This window comes from Ctenopharyngodon idella, chromosome 21, assembly GCF_019924925.1.
Source record: "Ctenopharyngodon idella isolate HZGC_01 chromosome 21, HZGC01, whole genome shotgun sequence".
NCBI classification, from domain to species: Eukaryota; Metazoa; Chordata; class Actinopteri; order Cypriniformes; family Xenocyprididae; genus Ctenopharyngodon; species Ctenopharyngodon idella.
In genome coordinates, this window is record NC_067240.1 from 27,691,333 (window position 1) to 27,714,946 (window position 23,614).

Here is a 23,614-nt window from a genome sequence, read left to right on the forward strand (position 1 = left end):
TGTAATCATTATCATGGCTTAGTATGTCACTTTTGATAAAAGTACCTGTTTAATAAATTTGTAACCAACCAATAATGGTCAATGGACACGATTTGCAGTTAGGACAAAAAGATTACTACTATTTTCACTTAGTGTAAATAGAATCTGCTATTTACACTCTGCTATGAGTATATCTTTTCTTATTCTTATTTTTATTAAAAGTTCTGTCAGGTTCCATCAATTGTTGGTCATCAGCAGTTTTCAAGTCTTGCCATATATTCTCAATGGGACAGAGGCCTGGGCTTTGACTGGGCCATTTTAAGACATTCAGGTTCAGTCTCAATACTTGTGCAGGATTTCCTCTGGAATTGCCCCATAATTGACTCCATCTATCTTGCCCACATTCCTGTAAAGTTTCACAGTCCCTGCCCATAAAAAGCATCTCCACATTAAGATGCTACCACCACTATGCGTCAGTGGTGTTCTGATGGACAACACTGAATTTCTGTCAGACACTGTTTTCTACCAATGGCGGAAAAGTGCCATTTTTGACTCATCAGACCAGAGAACACATATGTGGACTCCATCTGAATGATGCTATGACAGGGCAATCACAGCAAAGGGTGAATACTTGAATAATAAAAAATGTTTTGGTCTTTCAAAGGGTTAAGGCATATATAATTGTGATAATAAAAATCCCAATTAAATCCATTTTAATTCCAGGCTGCAACTCAACAAGTCAGGGGTTATGTGAATACTTAGATAGGGTGGAGATCTGGAAGTGGAATGGATGGATGGATAGATATCTATTGGAAATGTGGAAGTGGGATGGATGGATGGATGTATATCTATCGGAGATGTGAAAGTGGGATGGATGGATGGATGGACGGACGGGTGGATATCCATTGGAGATGTGGAAGTAGGATGGATGGATGGATGGATGGATGGACGGATATCTATCGGAGATGTGGAAGTGGGATGGATGGATGGACTGATATCTATTGGAGATGTGAAAGTGGGATGATGGATGGATGGATAGATGGATATCTATCAGAGATGTGAAAGTCAGATGGACGGACGGATGGACAGATGGGCGGGCGGACGGATATCTATCGGAGATATGAAAGTGGGATGGATGGACAGACAGATATCTATCAGAGATGTGTAAGTGGGATGGATGGATGGACGGACAGACGGATGAGCAGAGATCTGTCGGAGATGTGAAAGTGGGGTGGATGGATGGATGGATGGATGGATGGACGGATGGACGGATATCTATTGGTGATGTGGAAGTGGGATGGATGGACGGATATCTATCGGAGATATGGAAGTGGGATGATGGATGAACGGACGGATATCTGAGATGTGTAAGTGGGATGGATGGATGGACAGACAGATATCTATCAGAGATGTGAAAGTGGGATAGATGGATGGAGGGATATTTATCAGAGATGTGGAAGAGGGATGGATGGATGGATGGATGGATAGATAGTCTCACCTCTAGTATCCTCATCCTCAATTGTGGTGTTGGTACTCTCCGATGATTCCTAAAAAGGATACATTGAGATTCAGGGTTTAATTGTTAATTTCAAAGCCAGGATCACATAATGCATGATCATAGTTGACCAGCTGCTTTCTCTGTGACTTCAAGAAAGAAAGAGTTAGTGAAAATCAGAGGTGTCAAGCTGCTGACTTGACATCAGTCGTGCAATAACGAATGTGTCAGATTTGCTTCAACTTTACAGATGTGATGTAACATCAACATCAACAAAAAGAAAGTCCAGCTCCATGGCAGCCATATTTTGCTCATTGTTAGGTTGCCTTTAAAGGTTGCCAGTTGTGGCAGATTGTCAACAGGATTGAGCCTGTTTCACACTCACCATCAGCTGGGTGCTGGAACTGGACTTCCTTTTCTGGAAGAGAAATGAGAAGAGGTTAGACAGGAACAAACAGTATGAAATTGACAGAGGGAGATGAGAGGAACAGCCGTGAATATATGAATAATGTGCTCCTGCATAAAGTCCAAAACAGTCCTCCTCAAATTCAGTCCACCTTAAATTTGGTGTCTATTCCTTGGCTTATGAAAGCATTTGTAGGAGTACCTGTAGAACTAACCTACCTGGTTTCTACATTTTTGCAAAACATGAAATAATCGACTGCAGGTAATATCACTGTAGTCTACATGTGAAATGACCACTACTGGCCATTGAGTCCAAATAAATTGGGAGATTTTCAGCATTTCACTCTGTTCCATACACGATAGCAACTGTATGGTTTTAGAATACGTGGAATATAGAACACAATTTGTATGGAAAAGAGAAGCCTGTGTGTAAGTGGATATGATGGATTTTAATTTGCATGAACTATTGCAGTAATTGCAGGTGATAATGGATTTCTGGGGGATGGAGGGATAGGCAGGTCTAAGGACCCCTATGGTGGCGCAGGAGAAAGAAATAACCATGGAGGAACCGGGGGTATGACAGATGACAGTGGAGCCAAGGAATTGACGAGCCAAGGTGGAGCCAAAGGATTGAAGGATCAAGGTGAAATCATGGGCTTGGAGAGCTGAGGTGGAGCCAGAGGGTTGAAACTCGGAGGCCACCACACCGAAGACCATGGTGGATCTGGGTGACCAGGAGCAAGGGAATTGAACAGAGCCATCAAGAAAATGGAGCCAGGGAATTGGACACAACCAGCAAAGGTAGTGGAGCAAGGGAACTGGACAGAGCCAGCAAAGGAAGTGGAGCCAGGGAACTGGACAGAACCAGCGGAGGAGGAAGGACCAGGGGACCAGAGTCTCTAACAAGCTAGATGTGACTGTCAGAGGAGAAACAATTATAAAGTGATTTCAGGGTGGGAACTAACTCCTGGGTGGACAGGTCAATGAGCGCTGGCTCCAGGACAGACATAGTGGCTGACGCTGACTCTGGAACATACATGGCCTCTGCCTCTGCCTCATTCTGTTGGTTGATAAAAGTTAATTTAGAGATATGTGCACCTTTCTCACTTGTGTAAAGCCTATTCTATCCTGGAGGACATAAAACTACAGTATGCACCACTTTAAGATGTAAATATAACTGCGATCTGCAGTTATTCAGATTCAAGTGCTGTTGGGCCTTTATGTCCATGAACATCAAGGGAACTATGTGAAGATGCTCTTCATAGACTTTAGCTCTGCCTTTAACACAGTCATTCTGGGCAGATTGGTCAGGAAACTTAATGACTTAGGTTTTCCCAATCCATTTGCCATGGAGGTCAATGACTTTTTTTTAACAAATCGCCCTGGTATTAAGATGCATTTTGGCTGATTGGATCAAAAGTGGACGGCACTAAATACAGGTGTTAACGGGGTCTAAAAAGTTTTGAGCTTGTCCACTTTCGACCACTTCCAGAGGTAGTTGAAAAATCATTCGACCGGTTTGCTTTCGTAGTGTAGACGCTCATGGTCAAATGTGTTTGAACAGCCACTAAAGACACCTGCTCTCCACCTACTGACCTAACATGTAAACATTATGGGAAGCGCTCTAGCCAGACGGGATTAAAACTTTGTTGGCTGAAGACCCAAGTTAGGTTTGAAGATGAAAAACGTACCAAGCACAATATTCTCTCACCATTCCTGATTTCTAACACACACTCACAGCATTCGGTGTGGTCTTGTGGCTATCAGAGCAGAAACGAAAGCCGATGCTCTCCGTATGTTTTTCCGTCATCTCCGTGCGAGTTCATGTGTAAATTGAGTGAGCTTATTTTGTCCATTAGATCGAAAGATCTGAAAAAAACCATACATTTACCCGCCCATAGACCCTCCCCTCAAAGAAATCAGAACAGAAGTGCTTGAAAGTGGACAAAAGAGACGGATTAAAACACCAGGTATAAACGGGTATGTGTCTGCCTTGTCTACTTGTGATCCAAACAAAAACACATCTTAATACCAGATGTAAACAGGGCCTTAGTCCAGGCCCTCATCTGTCCTTCAACCTCACTCAGCACGGGCGTCCAACAGGGCTATGTGCTGAGCCCTCTTCTCTATGCTCTCTCTACACTCATGACTGTGTCCCCACCCATCCCACAAACACCATTATTAAGTTCGCAGACGACACAACTGTAGTTGGACTTATCTCAGGAAAAGACGAGACAGCTTATAGGAACAAAGTCCAAAGATTGGCAGTGTGGTGCTCAGACAATAGTCTCATATTGAGCTCTTTAAAAACAGAAGAACTCATAATAAAATTCCAGAAGAGCAGTGCAATCCTCAAGCCTTTATACATTAACAGGGACTGTGGAAATGGTCCATGTTTTCATGTTTCTGGGCATACATATCTCCACAGATCTCTCCGAGGCTACCAACACCACCTCCACTTCCTGAGGATCCTCAGACCAAATCTACTGTAATGAAAACTGCTGGTATCCTTCTATCACTGTTTCATTGAGAGTGTGCTGACGTACTTCATCTCTGTGTGGTATGCCAGCTGCTCAGCAGCAGTCAGGAGAGCCCTCCAGAGGGTCATTAGTACAGCCCAGAAGATCATCGAGTTATTCAGCTCTCGTTTTCTAAGTAGAGCAGCTAACATATTGAAAGACCCATTCCACCATGGGCATCTTCTGTTCGTCCGGCTACCCTCTGGTAGGCATTTCAGGTCCATTTTATCATGGACAAACAGACTCAAGAAACAGTTCCTACCCCAGAGCCATACAAGAAATGAATTCTGTCAAACACTGGCTTATGAACTCAACTGCACTTTGAATGGACATACTTGCACTAATTGTACATAGGGCCACTGCAATTTAACGATGTGCAATATTCTAACATACAATACCTCAGTTGCCAAAGTTATTGTATTGTATTGTGTTATACTTACTGTCATAGTTATACCCGTTGCTGTTGTGCTGTTATGTGTGGATGCACTGTAAGGTTTGCTATCTAATTTCATTGTACTCTATGCAATTATAATATAAGAGAATAGGAATTGGAATGTTTTGCAAAATATTAAGGTGTTTCAAACAGTGTGCATCAAAAAAGGACAATACACCCTAAATTTAAAAACAGCTGGGCAAAAGACAAGGGAGGTACAGCATTTTTTATGTTTACTCTGTTTATGCACTGTTTCTTGTTGGAATGAGGCAAAAATATCAGGACTAGCTTGTAATGTTAAATATTTAAATAATCCGACTAATGAAATTTAAATCGGCCAATGTCTGCCATGTTTTTCAAGATAAGCTCATTGAAAATGACGGTAGCTTAGATGAATAAGTAACATAACACTGCATGCAAATGTTCAAGGCAACTGGACCAACGGTTCAGTAGTCAGCGACAATTTCTACTGTTTTCCCTGTCATATCAAGCTACATTTTCCTCAGATTGAGCCCTTACATGAGAGTTAAAAATTTGGTGAAAATATCTCAGAGTTACAGGTATTTAAGTACAAGTCACCATCCTCAGTCGCAGGACTAATTCTCAAAAGTAGGTTTTGCAAAAAATCCAATATGGCAAAACTCAAAACTGTCTCATGATCCAATGATTCCAGTGTTATAAGAATAGCCAAAGTTAGACTACCAAGAATCAAAAAATGTAATTACTTTCTCTTTCTCACTAAGTTTTCATGTCAGGTAATTGTTGTCGCAATCAAAACCATTCAGAGCAATTGGTAATGCCGCAAGTCGTAGTTTATTTTAGTCATTTAAATGACTGAGGGAATCCTAGAAGATTTTCTGAAATGGTCCAATCTTCATCCAGATGAGCACATTTCACTTTTTTTTTTTTTTTTTTTCTTTCCATTAATATTTAAAGATTTACTTAATGAAATGATACCTTGCAGATGTAGCATCTCAACATATATTGTAAAGTACATAATATTCCAACATTTAATCAAAGACTGGCTCCATCTACAAAAGTCCAGCCCAAATACCCACTGACCCTAGAACCGCCCTGGTCTTAAGAACATACGGTTCAGGACGTATGGTCCAAAATATCAAAAAATCTTGTTTTTTTTTCCACAGTAGCAGCACAGATTTGCCAATCAAGTCCTTGTGACAGTGTAGCGATCTTTCTTCAGAGGCAGTGGTATCATTCTGCAGATAAGAGTTGCCACAATCGCAGTTAAGGGCAAAAATCATTCAACAAACCAGTTTACCTTTGCAACAGAATGAGAGGAAGTCCAAAGTGGATGCATGGAGACAACAGACAGGCCCAGTGTCAAAGAATTGGAGGACTGGACTTTAATATGATATGGCAGTGAAAGTAGTATGCTATTCCAAAATCAGCTGAGATGTTTTGTTCCTGTGTGTTTTCAATGAATCGATTCAAAGACTCACTCACAAACACACAAAAAACAGTCAATTGTTGTCTATGATATATTATTATATAACATAACATAAAAAAATATAATAACAAAATAAAGTTATCCAGGAAGTTATAGGCTTAAATCCAAACAGTATCAATTAAAACTATTATCAATATCAATGATCTTAACTGAATATCTGATTTCCACCCTACCTTCACACCATCTGTCTTCTTGCTGACGCCACTCTTTCCACCTGAATGAAAGACAAAGAAAAAGAGCGAAATTGCTATAAGAAAGGGCACAAAAGCCCAGAAAAGCATAGTGAATGGCATAGCACTGCTCTGCTCTCCGACTCAAGTTTGGCTCTGGAGGTCTGTTGACTTTCTAAAATAGGTGCTGGGAGTTTCCAGCATACATAATCACATACTCCCACACTCCAGGAACTGGTCACTTATAATGGCCGCTCAAAACAAATAATCAGGAACAGCGAGTCAAATGTTAAACCCATCTAATTCAGAAATTAAAAAATCTAAAAACATTAGAGAATAAAGAAAAAAGCACACAAGAAATAGTCCAAAAATAGAAGATTCGTGATAGCAGTCTTTTATTGAAACTGTTATTGGATGGGTATTTCCTCACCCTCTATCAGAAACTATGCTATTTCAAATGTGTATAAAGTGCAGGCACACTCGCACTGTGTGAGATGCCATTCCCAAAAACACTGAGAAGTGAATTAGCTCTGTGACGAAGTCTTGTCTTGATCTAAGCTTGACCTACATCTGTTAAATGTTCACAATGAATACTAAACAGAGGCAGAGGTACCAGAAACTAAAAGTGCACTGCTGACTCAAGCCAGTATGTTTCCGCTGAACATTATCTTAAGTAGTGGAGAATGACCGCTCTGGTAAAAATAGACAGAATGTGATGAATGATCAAGAGTGTTTGGGAGTGATAGAATGGTCTATGCAAAAGCTACGGCTGCTAAACTTGAACAGGTGGAGCAATCTATTTTAGTTTAGACATAGCTGACCTTTTACAGACCCTCACCCGCACGACACCCCCACAAGGAACAGAATCCTTAAAAAAGAAAGTAATTCCCAAACAGGATCGGATTAAGGTGGTGGCGCCTCTGAATCTGTGACATGTTCTCCATGTTCACTCCAGCACGTTTTAGCGTCATCAGATTTAGCCCTACCTTTAAACCTAACCCTATCCATAAGTTGTCCCTAAAATCAGAGGGAAATGATGGTGAATAACACTGATGTAGAAGCACCTAACCCTGGTTGTAAACTGGACTCTGAACTTGACCCTCAAATCTGATTGGTTGAAAGAAATGTTGTTCCAGGATCAACAAAGATGGTGGCTCGGGAACATGTTGCAATTGGTGAAATCAGAAGGCAAAAAATGTCTCTTCATCGGATTCAAGTTTGTTGAACTCTGAACACACAAATTCAACAAATTCACTGTGTTTACCCATATAAAGCTGCTTAGTTAGGCAGTGACATCTGAATAAGCAGTGCTTCATGCATCTCCATGCACTACTAACAATGGAACTATTTTGTGGCTGTGCACTTACACCTGAAAAACTAAGAATGTACCTAAAGAAAAACTTCTTGTCATTTAAAACCCAATGGGCCCTATCATACACCCGGCAAAATGCGACACCAGGCGCGATGCAAATGTTTTTTGCACGTTCATGTTGTTTAAATGGCAAATGCACTCGTGCCCATTTGTTCGCCCATGTGCGTGCTGGTCTGAAAACGAGGTGTGTTCAAGCACGTTGTTGGCATGTTGCTTTTTTGAGGCAACTGAAAACGACTGCACCATTGACCAACAAAAACCTGGTCTAAAGTCAATAGCGCAGTATTTTTTTAATTAAAGGGTGCGTTAGTAATATGAGCCTATAGGCGGGAGCACAACGCGCGTACACAGGGACGTGCAGCAGCACACAAACATGCCAAATATTAAAAATAATAGGGATTACAACGCTATAACCTAGCACATGAGCAGATCCGTTTCCTCGCTAGAGAAGCGTTCAGTCTTTCCACTTGCAAATTCCGCCATATAATTAGCGAATCCCCCATGGCGTGAGCGCAACTGGCTTTTAAAGGGAATGGGACATGAGACTCTGATTGGTTTATTGCACGTTACGCCCAAAACACACCCATGACCCATTAAGAGACTAGGTACAACCCTTTTGGACCATGTGCCAACCATTTTTTCTGTCGTTAAACTAGTAAAAGTGGATTCGGACTAAGTGCACCTGCGCCATGAGCTTTAGACCATGCACTTAGACCGTTAAAATAGGGCCCAATATCTTGCAACTGCAAATTGGCTCTCGTTAGAGTCATATTCCATTTTTGGGTTTGCGTATGGCGAGAGGATCACAGATGCTGGGTTTATGAGGTCCATGCCGATGATGAAGGTCTCCCATATAACCAAGTAAAGTGCCTGAAGCATGCAGTAATCTAGCTCTCAGTGAACAGGCACTGGATCAGGTGTCTCATTCACATCTTGTGGGACTGCTGCAACCACTCAAATGGAAATAAATTAACATTCAGGTAGATTTTTCTCTCTCTAGCAGAATCACGGTTTAGAAAGAAAGATGTTTATAATGTGTTATAGCTCCATCTAGATGCTTAACATTTGTACCCTCATCTCACCACCAGAGGTCGCCTGTATCACCTGTATATTAAGTGTTTGAAACATTGCATCTCCCAAGGGTTTCTCATTCATTAATCAGTTTCTATATATAGTAGGTCAAGATGGGGTAAGATAATTATACCCCCCCCCACACACACACACACACACATTCATTCTCTGAATGTCTACACTGTAAAAACTAATTGTTGGTTTAACTTAAAAAAGTAAGTTGCCTGGTTGCCTTAAAATTTTGAAAGCGATTGATTTAATCAACAGAAAATCTAAATATTATTATCTGAACCACATTAATTATCTAAGTTGATCTGACAAAAGAAAAAAAAAAGTGATAAATTATGAAAATAAATAATTTTTTACAGTTTATGCTCTCATTCTCAAATAGTGATCTATGACATTATATTATGTTGAATATCAAAGGTTTTTGTCTATTTGTTAAGGAGGGATTATTATGATGATTTATGGACACATTAATGTTTTTTGATTTGTAGAGGAAAAACTATTTTCATTTTGAAGGGAAAAGATAAAATCAAACCTTGGTGTAAGATGCCTAAAATTGGCACAGTATAGCTCACTGTTATTAGTGTTAGTGTTCATTTATTTATTTATTCATTTTTTTTAGTGCTGTCAAACTGATTAATCGCATCTAACAAAAAAAATGTGTGTTTATTATTATATTTATATATATGTATATGTCTGTGTGTGTGTGTGTGTATATATATATATATATATATATAATGGGGTTGTTATTCAATAATTCCACGAGTTAGATGTACATTGATTTTTTATTAAAACATATAGGCCAATTGAGTGAAATAATTCATTTTCAAATGACAGTGTTGCTTTTATGACATATCTTTAATTAAAATATGGGTGATTAAATACTATTCATAGATTCCTATACCTTTATTTAAGTCATTGAATAAATGTACTTTCACATGAATCTCTTTTACTGTGATTCTGCCTTGTCTGTCATCAGTTATTCAATTATTCATCTAAATGGTCAAAACATTATTTTAAATAGAATAGTTGATTTAGTATTTTACATTAATGACACTTTAAAAACATATAAATATTAATAAGAACACCATTAATGCATTCTGCAAATATTTTTACATTTTATGCTATAATAAATAAATAAGCAATATATTTGGCTAATTCCACTGCATTTAATAGTAGTCTGACCTTCATTCCTTTATTTATGGCTATGACATAAACACTCACAGACAAAAGATGCAGTAGAAAATATGCAGTTTCCTGGGAAATCCATTGAAACATTGTTCATTAATAAACTGATCTTTGAAGCAGCAGTGGCAGTGTGCCGACTTTTTTTTATCTTTTATGATGTACTCGCTCGTTTATTTGTTATGCATACGCTAGGGTAAACGTAAACATTATCAGCATGATGTGTACGCACAGCCAGATGTTTCTGATAGTGTACGCTCTTAATATTCAGCGTCAGCAATATTATTGATCAGCTGAGCTGGACGATGTTTTCTGCAGAGCAGCTTTATGGATGAACTGAACTCATTTCATAATTGATGATCTTTACAGTTATTGAACTGAACTGAATCAACACTGAACTGACTTCAGCTGAACAATGACACTATTGTCTTTTAGAGCTGCTTCACAGCAGAATTAAATTCTGTTTTCATCTTTGCTCATTATTTTCCTGTTATCACTGTAAATCTGTATTGGATCATAGTAATCTGTATTGTATGGAGCGCTATATAAATAAAGGTGACTTAACTCTGCACTCTATTGAGGTCACAATACCTTTACTGTATTAGAAATGCAATTGGAAATGCAAGTTTCTTTCAAGCTTGATCTTGGACATATGGCAGCATTGTTCAGCCTGTTTGGATAGTTACTAACTTCCTCTAGCGTCTTGGCCAGTTTTTGGACTGTGCTTGACATATGGCTTGGACAGAAATGCCAATGATTAGAATTTGTTTGTTCAGTTTCCCAAATGCTTGCAAATATCCAGACACATAAGCATCAGCCATCTTTCAGTAGAGCACCTCAAACACAATCTTTAAGATTTTTAAGCATCTGTACAAACCTTCACTGCAACGTTAATCAAAACAATTCCAGTGTATGATAGTGACAGACTCATACAGATTTTCACAAAGGGTTGAAATGAAAACACTAGAAATATAATAATCAGAGTCACCTGAGAAGTTTCTGGTGGCCAGCATAGTAGTGAGAATAGCACCCTGAAGACAAAAACACAGAGGATATTTTAGCATATGTTTCTCAGTAACAGCGGTGTATTGTTTTCAGAGTATACAAGTCCCCTTTGATAATTAGAAATGGCCAAATTGTCCCCCCCAATATCTGAATTTCTTGACTTTCTTCACTTCATTACGCAGTGCTCTGTATGTTGTTAGGATTAAAAAAAGGTTTAAAAGTTACATTTTTAGTCCGGTCTGCCTCAGCGGTCCAGCATCGCTCGTCAATGTCAAAATGATTGAGATGGCCAATCAAATGAAAGTAGGCGGGGTTTATTGTTCACAGAAGCAGAGCGTGAATTCCAGCGCGAAGCGTCAGTTTAACGTTGAAAGAGAATGATAAGATGTAAATAGCAAAACATTTAATACATGTCAGCTGTTTTGCGATAGAAATGTTAAAAGCCCGACAGTAACATCCAGTGATGCAAACTACTCAACTTTTTTTTTCTCAGATATGGCCATTTCACGTGATCATGTAATTCCAAACTGAATGTGATGAGAACGATTTACATTTTTGACTTCGACATATTAGGCATAAAAAATTAAATTAGGCATACACGTGCATATTTTAATGCAAATTAATGCAAAACTTTTTTGCAAATAGTTCAAAAATGATTATATCCCTACTAGAATTAGACCTCGAATTTCCTCGAGTTTCTTTAGTATGCTTAATAATAATTTAAAAAAAAGGTCCCCCCCAATGTTCAAGACATGGTTACGGCCTTCAGAATTTTATAGGGTTGGGTGATAAACGTTGCCATATTGAGATCGTGATAAAAATTTACGTTGATAATGATAATGATATGGACATTTTTACCCTACATGGATTAATCTAACAGCCTATCACACAGCAGAAATAAACACGACAACAGCCAGTCAGTACATGTCGCTAATAAGTGATTTCTGCGTCTCTGTGTGAATGAATGGCGCGGTTTCGTCTGACACACGTGAAGCTCAGTGTTTTCAGAGTCTGCTGTCTCAATATATGAACACATGAACACATGAACTTCATCTCCAGAGCTGCTCTGAGAGTCACTTTACAAAATTTTCACTGTTTCATTTGAGAAAAACTACCATCAAATACACACTGAAACTGAAAGATCTTCACGACAAACCGTCAAAATAAAAGTTTGGTTTAACTTCAAGAAATTATGACAGAAATATATCACTAATGTATACTAAAATGTACTTCTCAAAGTAATAATAATAAAATTAATCATAATATTTCTAAGGAATATCATACAACCAAGATATTTTTTATCCACGTTTTAAATGTATAAAGTTCTGTTGTGCAGAATCTCATTTGACAAAAAATAAAAATGCAATGTTTTGTTGTAAATTAATTGTTATATTTTCACTTGATTACATTTTTAAAGCTTGATTAAATTGTTAAAGTTCGTATAAATTTGTATTAAATCATAAAACACAGAATTCCCAAAAAATAGAATAAAATGGAAAACAGAATTTAAGGAAAAATAAAATGGATTTCATGGGGCCTTAAATTAAAAGGTAGCGAGTCTGTGGAGTTTAATTGTGAATAAATGTTTACATTCATTCTCAAAGTCTAACAAATATGTGGAAAGCATTTCCTTCCCCATTAATAGTAAATGAATATTGTGATAATATCGATATCGTATGAAATTAAAAAAAATATGGTGATAATATTTTTGGCCATATCGCCCAGTCCTATTTATGAATTGGCTCCCTTTTAATTCGTAAGTAGGAGCTTGAATGGAATTGGTCCCACAGGAAGTTGAAATTGAACAACAGGAAGAATCTAAACAAATAAATAAATAAACTACACACAGGTAATATGATTCCAAATGGCCTAGTTTTCACCCAACATGTATTAAAGTGAAGCGTGTGACTCGGGGAACAATGTTTATAGTTGATGGAACGCTTGTGGGGTTTAGACCTGCAACCTTTCAGGTATCAGCCCAGATCTTTACATGCTGCTTATCATTCTAATGCGACCTCACAGCCTTATATAAACTTACCTTAAGCTTCCTTCTGGCATTGAACTTCTTCAAACATTCAACAGTCTCCTGTCTATGCATGCAAGATGCAACAGTGGAGCGATGCTAAAAGCAAAAAGAGGCAAGGGAAAATGTTAGTTTTGCAGCCATTTCCAGAACATGCAATCTCAACATTGAATTAATCATCCAATAAACATTCCCTTCAGACCTCTGTGGCTGTCAAATAGCTAAATCTGACTAAATTATTTAATTCCTTTGCTGACTTCAAATACTGTATATACATGATCCAATTAAATAATATGTGAATGCATTAATTAGGCATTTTTCCCAAGTCACAATAAAAGATGCATGTAAGGAGAGAAACTGCCTTTCAGTGGTGTACTCACTGAGATCCATGGGTGCTTGAGCGCCTCCGCAGCAGTGATGCGTTTGGCTGGGTTGATGGTCAGCATCTTATTAATGAGATCTTTAGCCTCAGGAGTGACTGTGTCCCACTCAGGTGAAGGAAACTGTGGGTGCAACAAAGTGATCCAAGTATGAATCAGACACACATCATTATTTCTGGCGTTATCATCAGCATTATATGAAGGATGCTTTAACTGACATCATAGGCGCCAGCTTTAATTTGCTGATAGAGTCTATGTTGGTCTTCATCCCAAAAGGGGGGGTATCCAACAAGCAGGATGTAGAGAATCACACCTAAAGAGGAAATTAAGATGGATTAGGTGAGCGAGAAGAAATTATTGTACAATAATACTCTGTTAACAAAAGAACTTTCAGCTTTAATCCATGCAGTATTGGTGCTATTGAGCAAGGTACTTATACAAGGTATAAGGAGAGACAGAGGAGTGTTGTAACTTATTGTGTCTCAACTTGTATGTACTTTTTTAGCATTTAACATCTGCATTAATGGAGCATGAGTCATCTTATTGTGAATGATTCATCCATGCATACATTCTTAAAAATAAAATATATCTTTAAAAAAAATGGTTCCAAAAGGGCGTTTTTGTAACAATGCCATAGAAGAACCATTTTGGGTTCCCCAAAGAATCATTCAGCGAATAGTTCTTAAAAGAACCTTTTTTCTTTGTGGGAAGAATATTTTAATAACCTAAAGAACCTTTTTCAACTGTAAACAATCTTTTATGGAAGGGAAAAGTTCCATGGATGTTAAAGGTTCTTCATGGATTCCTATATTCCAATAAAGAACCTTTCCTTTGGACCTTTCCTTGGAAAGGTCACACGCGACGTACTTCCGCCTACTTCACGCGTGACCTTTCCAACGTGATTACGTAATGCATGGCACATCACAGAGCAGTGCAAGACGAGCATTTGTGGTTAAAAAGTATATATATATATTTTTTTTTTAGAAAATGGCAGATGGTTTCTCTAGATAAGACTCTTATTCCTCGTCTGGGATCATGTAGAGCTCTTTGAAGCTGCACTGAAACTGACATTTGGACCTTCAACCCGTTGAACCCCAGTGAAGTCCACTATATGGAGAAAAATCCTGGAATGTTTTCCTCAAAAACCTTAATTTCTTTTCAGCTGAAGAAAGAAAGACATCAACATTTTGGATGACATGGAGGTGAGTAAATTATCAGGAAATTTTAATTCTGAAACAAACTAATCCTTAAAGAGTATACAGCCGCTTTTCCATCGAAATTACCCAGAACAATTTGTCCCAGGAACTTTTTCCCCCAGACCTGTTGCTGTCTGCGTTTCCATCATGGTCTAAAGTGCCGTGAAGATTAGTCCGGTGACGTATGACTGTGCGCGACTTCCCATTTCCCGCTGGATTTCGTCCTCTGCACATATGCTTAATAAAGCCTGAACCTGATCGTCGGTCCGTCGGCCATATTTTTTAAACTCCTTTGTTGATTCGAATAGCAAACAACTTACTGCACACACCGCAACAGACTTTTAAAAATGGTGGTTGAAATAAAATGCTGCGTGGAGTCAACCAATCAAAATGCTGCGTGAACTCAACCAATAGCATGTTCAGCGCCCAAGTCCCATCCCCGAAAGTTCCTGAGCTTTGAAAAAGTACTACCAAGCAAGCAGGAAATTTCTGAGGGGGAAATTTTTTCACGGAACGTCATTTAGACCCTGGTTCCTGCGGTCGAAACATATCAAGTACCACCCTAAAGTTCCTAGTTCCTGGGGAAAGTTCCTGCGGTGGAAACGCAGCTTATGTTTCATTTATATAAAAATAAAGAAAATGTTTTTAATGTAATAACTGGGTCCTTCTGTAAAATGCAAGTATGCAAGACTTCCTCAATCATTTAGTGTGATTAAACCTGCACCTGCAAGCTCACGTTCATCGGCTTTCACTTAACACCCACATCTCAACAACCAATGCTTAGAACCCACACTACATTTTTCTTTTTCAATAAGCTGTTACACTCAGATGTACATTAAAGGGGACCTATAATGCTCCTTTTCACAAGATGTTATATAAATCTCTGGTGTCCCCAGAATGTGTCTGTGAAGTTTCAGCTCAAAATACCCCACAGATCATTTATTATAGCTTGTCAAATTCAGATGAGCAAATGAGCTGCTGCTCCCAGCCCCCTTTCCAGAAGAGGGCGGAGCTTTAACAGCTCACGCTTCGGTTGCTCAACAACAACAAATCTGGAGAATCTCACGCAGCCAAAATGAGGATTGTCAGTAACGGTGTTCAGCCTTACATTGTTCAAACCGGAGTCGACACTGATGGAGAGACTCAGGAAGAAGTTACAACTTTTAGAATGAAACTGGACGTTTCTGAATGGATAGTGGATAAATTTATGTAGTTGCTGTGGAGTTGATTCAACTCATCGACTAGCATGTGCCGTCATGTTAATCTTTTGTGCAAATCCAGCATTGAATTGACCCTCGTTTGTGAAGCAGTCCGGTGTAAAATGACGGCATGACAACAACACTCTACTACAACAACTCTTCCTCTTCTCTAAAGCAGCCCAACATGGCCTCACCCCCTTTGTTGCATGTTCTCGGGGGCGGAGTTTATGTAAATTTTAGGGTTTGAGATGTCACTAACCCAGGAAGAAGCTTGTTGTAGTCCCTACCAGCCATTTGTTGTAGTCCTTAAAAAGTGATTTCTGTAAAAGAAAATATCTCCCTTTGTATTGAACTTTGAGCGTCGTAACTTTGCAGATGTTGTTTATGCTCAAACAGCAACATTACACACTAACTAAAGTTAAAAAAGTTAAATCATAATCAACCACCCCTTTAAAATCTGGAAGAAAACATCTCTTGCCACTTCCATTTCATCGCAACTTTAAAGGTGCATCAAGAGACTGAATATGATTCAAGGCCCTGATAAGCGGTCTGTGAGTTTTTCTTTTTTATTCTTCGCTTAGCAGTAAAAAGAAGTTTGAAATCCTTTGGCTGCGATATACTGTTAGTGAACATCCAGACACTGTCCACACTGCTGAGAGCGACGTTTAGATGATTATGTAAATATGTGCTGCATGCTTTCCTCTCAATAACAAAATAAACAGAACAAAAATGACAGCGGTGAGAAAACAGTAGTTCAGAAAGCATCTGATCATAGCGATGTGGATGTGTTTGCACCAGCTCTGTAATTCACTGGCATCAGATGAGGTAATTAAATTTACACTGTTAAGATTGATTATAAACTATATTTGACTCTCCAGTGCTGGAACAGGGCTACAACAAAGTGTGGAGATAGGCTATGCCTAGAGATAGATCTGGCCATGTCAATAGCCTAAGAGTAATTCCTTTTCTTTGCATGACACATTGTCATTACAGTACAGAACGGATCTTTCGGCATTATCCTGTACATTATATAAGTATTCGTTTCATATGTCATTGTAGTTGACCTCCCAGAATTATTATAAGTATATCATTAGGTCATTTTAGAACATTATGTTACTGTTGCACACTGTTGTCACTGTAAAGGATGAAAAAGGCTGTGAACTAGAGCGATACAGAGACCAAAAGACATTCAGCTAAGGTTACACAAGTGCAAGTCAAAATTCGCTGCATTTAGACCTTCAAAGGTCATAAACACGTCAAAGCAAATGTGGCATTGCAATGCTACACACTGCAATGAACGCTTCAGTACCATACAGCATCATCATGCATCTGTTCAGTGTTTAATGCAAAAATATGAGACACTAACCACATGCCCACAGGTCTACAGCTTTTCCATAAGGGTCCTTCCGTAAGACTTCAGGGGACAGGTAACCAGGAGTGCCAGCAAACCCTGATGACAGAAGAAAAAAAAAACATTCATAACCTTTATTTAAGCCTATATTTGAGATAGTCAGCATCATGCCCTTTCAAACCGGGGCCACATTATGAAATTGTGGAGTGTCAAACTATACACTTCAAAGCAGAACAAATTTGGAACCTGGTCCCCTTTGGAACAAACCATTCAAGCTTGCAGTACTCTTAGAAACCCACATTATGTACTGCATATTCATACTGTATCTTGTACATACAGTATGTATACTGAGTAATAATTGTGTATTTAGTGACCTCATTTTCTGCTGCTCTTTGTTGGTTATTTTCTTTTTTATGCGCAAAGCTGTTTCTGTTGCATTTGCGTTCTCCATCACCTTGTTTATTAGAGTAAAAACTGGTTCAAAGATGCTTTCCACAAACTCTCTCTTCGTCATCCCTGCTGCAGTGTTACACATATATTACATAAGGATGTTTTCTCCCCATTATGTTTGTCATGATTTTGATTGATTTGCTAAGGTTTTGTTCATTTCTATTATTTTATAGTTCTGCCTGTCCCGGATTCTTGTGTTTGTAGTCATGTTGTAGTTTTTTTTGTTGGATTGCCCTGTTATTGATTCCAGGTGTGTCTTGTTCCTTTGTTTGGTTCTGCCTTTATATACCTCAGTGTTCCCTTGTTCCTAGTCAGTTGTACAATGTCCTCCCATGGATGTTGCATGTGTTTGTGTTCTGTTCTGTTTTTCCCCATATTCCTTGGTTTCCTGGTTTGCTTGGTTTTCACATGTTTGTATGTTTCTTTGTTTGGTTATTAGTTTATTAGATCAATGCACCATTTCGGTCTCAGCGCTCCCTAGTCTGGTGATTCTGGTGGTATTTCCCTTGTCTATGTCTGTTTGTTCTGAAAATCCGGCTGGTTGTTGGGCCATGCTTCATTCGCCTGAGTCGCTAACCCGCCTCGACTCTCTGGCCTGACCGGCTTGACCACGGTTGTCGGGTCTGCCCAGCCTTCAATGGTCGATAAATTTGGACTTACGACTATTTGGCTCCACTACATGCATCAGGGTCCATCGCTCCTCCTTGGTCCTTTGTCCAGTCGACTCCACCGTGGCTCGTTGCTCCCTTGACTCTGCCATGGTCTGTCATCCCTGCAGCTCCGTTCGACTCCCTTGACCGCCTTGATCAGTCATTCATCTGGTTCCACCACAGATGTACGGGATTCCGGCTACATCACACTCCACCTCTTTAGTTTCACTGAGCTTCACCTGCAGCATCACTCTGGCTCTGCATCCCTTCATTTTCAGCTGGGTCTTTAGTCATCAGGATGTCTCGGTAACCTTTCGGTCCCCTAGCTCTGCCTTGATCCATACCCCGGGGGGACAAACGAGGAGGATAGTCCTGCCGGCTCCACCATGGCTTTCAGCTCTGTGTCGGCACCTTGTTTGTCTGGTTCGGGTTATGGCTTCTGGTTTTTGGCTCTGCCCTGGCTCTTGTATTCATGCTGGATTCTGGTCCTGCAACCCAGTTGTGACAGAATAACGGACCTAATATAGATCTAGGGACAGTGAAGATTCTCCTCCTCTTGCAGGGGAGCCAGTCCCTCGAGGGACACATGCAGGCTTTCTTGGACTTGTACCCTTTTGTGCACTACGATGACGACAGCCTGTGTGCAGGTCTCAGCGTGGAGACCAGAGCGTGCCTGCCAGAGACGGACCTCGAGGGACGTTTAGGGAGTATGTGGACCAGGTACTCCTCTGCAACAGTCTCCCCTTTACCTGAGCCAAGTATCGTCCTGAAGCCCGAGCCCGAAGAAACATTTGACCAGGTGCGTGAGCTGGCAACATCACCTGTGCCCCTGGGATTACTGGTGAAGTCTGAGGGGTTGAAGTGGAGCCCAAACACCTCTACAGCGGCTGATGGAGATTTAATTGACTTTGAAAGTGATTGTATCCAGCCTGTTTTGTTTCCCTGCATCGTACCCATTTCCCCAGCCTGCAATGATCTTTTAGAAATTGTGTTTCTGCCCTGCCTCCCACTCCCACCTCCTCTGCCTGTTTCGAGTCTGCCAAATATGAAATGTCTGCCTGTTCCGTGTCGGCCAAGAGGGTCATTCTAAAAATTACCTGCGTGTTCCATATCAGTCAAGAGTGGTATTCCTGAGAAATTTGTCTGTCCTGTGTCATCCTAAAGTGTTAATTTTGAAATTCCTGTCTGCACTGCCCAGTTCTCCTGACCTGCCTGCACTGTCACCTCTCAGCCCTTCAGCTCCTCCTATGCTGGCTTCGCCTCCACACTTGGGTCTGGAGTGTCAACCCACTAGCTCCGCCCAGAACTTCTGTGCCCGTAACTCCATCTCGGCCTGTCGACTCCACCATGGCTCCTCGGCCCCTCGACTCCACCTGGGACCGCCGTCCCCTCGGCTCCACCGGGCTTCCTGATCCCTCTGGCTCCACCTTGGTCAGTTATCACTCTGCCTGCTCTACAGACTTCCGGGCCGTAGCTACACGTAATCCCTTCTCCTCTACGGCTCCTTCGGGCTCCTCCTTCCCTCCAACTCCGCCTAGGTCCTCGGTCGCTCCATCTTTGCCTCAGTCCTTCGGCAGCCTGGATCCACCTCAGTTGCTCATTGCTGCCCTCCAGGACCTTCAATGTCGCCCGGTCCTGTCAGCTTTTCAGTTCCTCCTGTGTCCTCACCACCATCGTCTCCATCTCAGTCACTCGTCACCCTGGTCCCATCTGCAAAGACTCCACTGTGGTTCCTCCCTCGACTTCGCTTTGGGCTTTCATCCTGGGACTGCGGCTGGGGGTTCCGCCCTGGCTCCTCCTGCCTCTGCCTCCACCCTGGTTCCTCCCACCTTTGTCTCCCACCTTTGTTTCCGCACTGGCCCTGCCTGACCCTGTGTCCCTGCTCTGCATCCCCCACCTAAGCCCCCTCCCCCTCCCGCATATTGTTTTTCTTTTTCTCCTACATTTACACAGTAATTGTGTCAAATGCATAAAGATTCAAATCAGCACCAAAATAGGTGCAAATATTCAAAAGAAAAAAAAAATTGAAAAAGTGAATAGAACAGCATAGCAATTCATATACTTAATATTAAGTGAAGATAGATTTGTAGTGTTAATCAATGTTTTTTTTTTTTGGCAGTTCCATATTAATGCAATTTGGTGGTAATAAATGGGTCATTACCAAACCAGGCCTGTTGGTCCCCTTCAACCTCAATGGCAAGGCCAAAATCTGCCAACTTCACAGCTGCCCCTTTCGATTTGGAAGCCAGAAGCAGGTTCTCTGGCTAGAAACATGAAAACAAACAGGACAAAAAAGAAAAATAATAAAGTGCTAATGAAAGTTTAGTTGTTCTTTTTTTCTTTCAACATATTAGAACATACATATTGGAGTGGCATTTCACTAAAGTTAATTGATAAAAGGCAAAACAATTATATTCTCTTTGAGTCACTTCTGTAGCACAGTGTGTGTTGTTTCAGTCACACTTGTGCTTTGTAAATGGCTAGTCATATTAATTGTACTGCCATGTGTACTGTATATGGTTCTGGTGTTGAGCAATGTCTGCAGAGCAGTAACTGTTCTGTCAATGACCATTGCTGTTATAATTGACCGTAAATTCCCAGACCAAAGACTTAAATGTCACTCGGGCTTCTTTACCACGCCCAGTTGGAGACAGCACAATCAAAAGGTTATAAGCAGTTGTGTTGTTTTTTTTAACCACTTTTCATAAAATGATCCTTGTGAGACCCCCAACCTGCTGAGTCTTGGCTGCTTTAGTTGACTGCAGATTTCACATGTTTTATAATTACTTTTTTGTTATTTCTAGTTTCCTGGTGTTTGTTTTCTAGAGTGGTCAGAGCTTCTGAATTTAGCATGAGTCGTACTGAAGAAAAAAAAAATCCTTTGCAATAAAAATTAGCCACGTGTGGGATCTCACTGCATGGCTCTCACTTTCAGTGTGAATGTGTTAACCTGTTAAATATTGCCGCTAAAATGAAAACGCACTGCTTATGCAGTATACTGTATGTGAAATAGTTGTTACATCTCTGAACAGGGACATCAGTTGATATATTGCTACCTACACACCGACAGAATATTTGAGAGCATTTAGACTAGCTGCACGATTAATTGTTTAAAGATCATACATAATCAATGCAAACAGGCACGTGATCTTACTCCTAAATGACAGCGATTCTGCTGTGTCTATTAAACCGATCACAAAGAACATTCAGATCTGAGCCAGAAAGATCAATTATCATGTATCGTATGAAACAGCTTCACAGACAGTCTTTTTATACATTATTTCTGTTACAATAATTCAAATTATTACAAGTACTGGATAAATGTTTATAGTTCTGATGTAAACATCGATGTCTACGGTAGCGATCAAAATAGAGCAAATCAGCTTTTGAAAGTAACTTGATGCTTCAAATAAAGACTGTCAATTACATCGTTACGCCAGTAGGTGGCGACAAGTGACTGTTAAAAATGTATTTGTCATTGAATCATTCATTCAAAAGATTCATTCATATACACTCCAGTAATTAAACAAGTGAAGTCTTTATAAGTGAGTGAGTGAGTGAGTGAATGAGTGAGTGAGTGTTTGGCCCATTACGAGTGCTAATGACAGACAATTAAGGTCAGTCATAATAAAATACCTTTAAGTCTCTGTGCACGACACCCATCTGATGGCAATGAAGTACTGCCTCCAAAATCTGCTGTATGCAGTGGCTTCAGGCAAAAAAAAGAGAAAACTTTTACTCAAATACACTGGAATATATTGGCCACACTGGATTTCAACACACAACTATGAGATGTATATAATGTAAAATGTACACATTCCAGTTTTTTTGCTTTGCTTACTGCAAAAATAATAATTCTGCTTACTAAAGTGAATATTATGCAAAAATAGCATTTTTGGCAAGTTATGCAAAACTTGTGAGTTATCTCGCTCTTGTTAAGGCAAGGAGACTTAACTTTGTACTAACTTAATTTAGTGTGTTTTTATGTATTTGCATATTTTACATTATTTGTGTAATGCTTTTATACATAGAGTCCGTTTGTGTTATGCTGATAGCCCACCCACCTGGCATCTGCTTCGCTGTAATATTCCCTGGCAACAATGTCTTCAAACAGCTCACCACCCGTTACTCTGGACCAAACGACAAGAAACAGCAAGTAATGGCACTAGTTAAAGGATTATTTTACTTGAAAGAGTAGTTTCTATCCATCTATAGGCACTTCTGACCCTGTGAAATTTTCACCTTTCCCTCTCTCACTAGTTAATTTTAGTAAGTCTATGGAGTTTCCAATGAGTGAGATTAGATATGGTGCACTGGGTCAGAACAACATGAAGGTCTATGCAGAGCTTTGTGGCTGTAGCTTGAAATTCTTATGTGAGAAGAAGTAGTGTACATAATAAATACAACATAAGTATGTTGACTTTGACAAGCCAATGTGGCAAAACACTTACAAAACAGTTGCAATGTGATCTTAATATAACAAAATGTTGGGTAACACTTTACTTGAATGTGTCCTCATTACATGGAAATGTACTGCATTTACTACAGTAATAACAGTAAATGTTACAAGCAATTAACACTAAAAAAAACCCCAAACCCTATAGTAAGTACATGCTGTTAATTAATATTACTCAGTACCAATACCAGTGTAATTAAACTGTAAAAAGGACATGTTAAAATAAAGTGCCACCAAAAGCTGAAATTTGTTAGTTCTAATAAACATCACTGTTAGATTAAATGCCTGAAGTCTAAGAAACACCCTTATACTTTTCAACATCTGGCAATTGTAAGAAGACAATGGTTTTATGATGGTGTCATACAGTAAGTGCTGTAATTATTTCAATATGAAGATATCTATTGTATCCACCCTACACTATAGCAAAAAAAGTCATTAGCTTTTCCCACATAAACTCTAGAAAGAATTAAGCCATTTCTGAAAACAATTCATGCATTTACTCAGTTGGGCCTTTTTTCGGCTGGTTTATAGTTTGTACAAAATTATTAGATGCTTTTTATCTGGTATGATTGGTCAGAGAAACTTACAAGTCAAAGATGAGGTAATGGTGGCCTTCCTCTGAGATGCTGTCATGGAGTCGCACTGGTGAAGGATTGACGGTTGTGGTTTGCATGGAAAAGAAAAAAAACCGATAACATGATGATGAACTCATTTTTGTTTCTTACGGTTTTCTTACAGATTTTAGGATTGTTCTTCATGACAGGTTGTGATTTTAAGACATTCACCTTTTAAGACGTTTAG

At 39.6% G+C, this 23,614-nt stretch overlaps 1 protein-coding gene across 2 annotated transcripts in view; it reads right to left on the minus strand.

Moving 5' to 3' along the window:
• Positions 1-23,614, minus strand: part of camk2a (calcium/calmodulin-dependent protein kinase II alpha) — a 61,844-nt gene that overhangs the window by 12,385 nt on the left and 25,845 nt on the right. The window contains exons 4-15 of one of the 2 annotated variants that reach the window (XM_051878239.1): positions 23,401-23,455; positions 22,422-22,487; positions 21,994-22,066; positions 20,519-20,621; positions 17,273-17,356; positions 13,730-13,824; positions 13,512-13,634; positions 13,147-13,230; positions 11,092-11,134; positions 6,473-6,513; positions 1,860-1,892; positions 1,478-1,526 (exon numbers count right to left, since the gene is read on the minus strand). In XM_051878239.1, coding sequence (XP_051734199.1) covers positions 1,478-1,526; positions 1,860-1,892; positions 6,473-6,513; positions 11,092-11,134; positions 13,147-13,230; positions 13,512-13,634; positions 13,730-13,824; positions 17,273-17,356; positions 20,519-20,621; positions 21,994-22,066; positions 22,422-22,487; positions 23,401-23,455 — 849 coding nt within the window. The remainder of the gene's footprint in view (positions 1-1,477; positions 1,527-1,859; positions 1,893-6,472; positions 6,514-11,091; positions 11,135-13,146; positions 13,231-13,511; positions 13,635-13,729; positions 13,825-17,272; positions 17,357-20,518; positions 20,622-21,993; positions 22,067-22,421; positions 22,488-23,400; positions 23,456-23,614) is intronic. The other variant, XM_051878241.1, reaches the window with a different exon arrangement.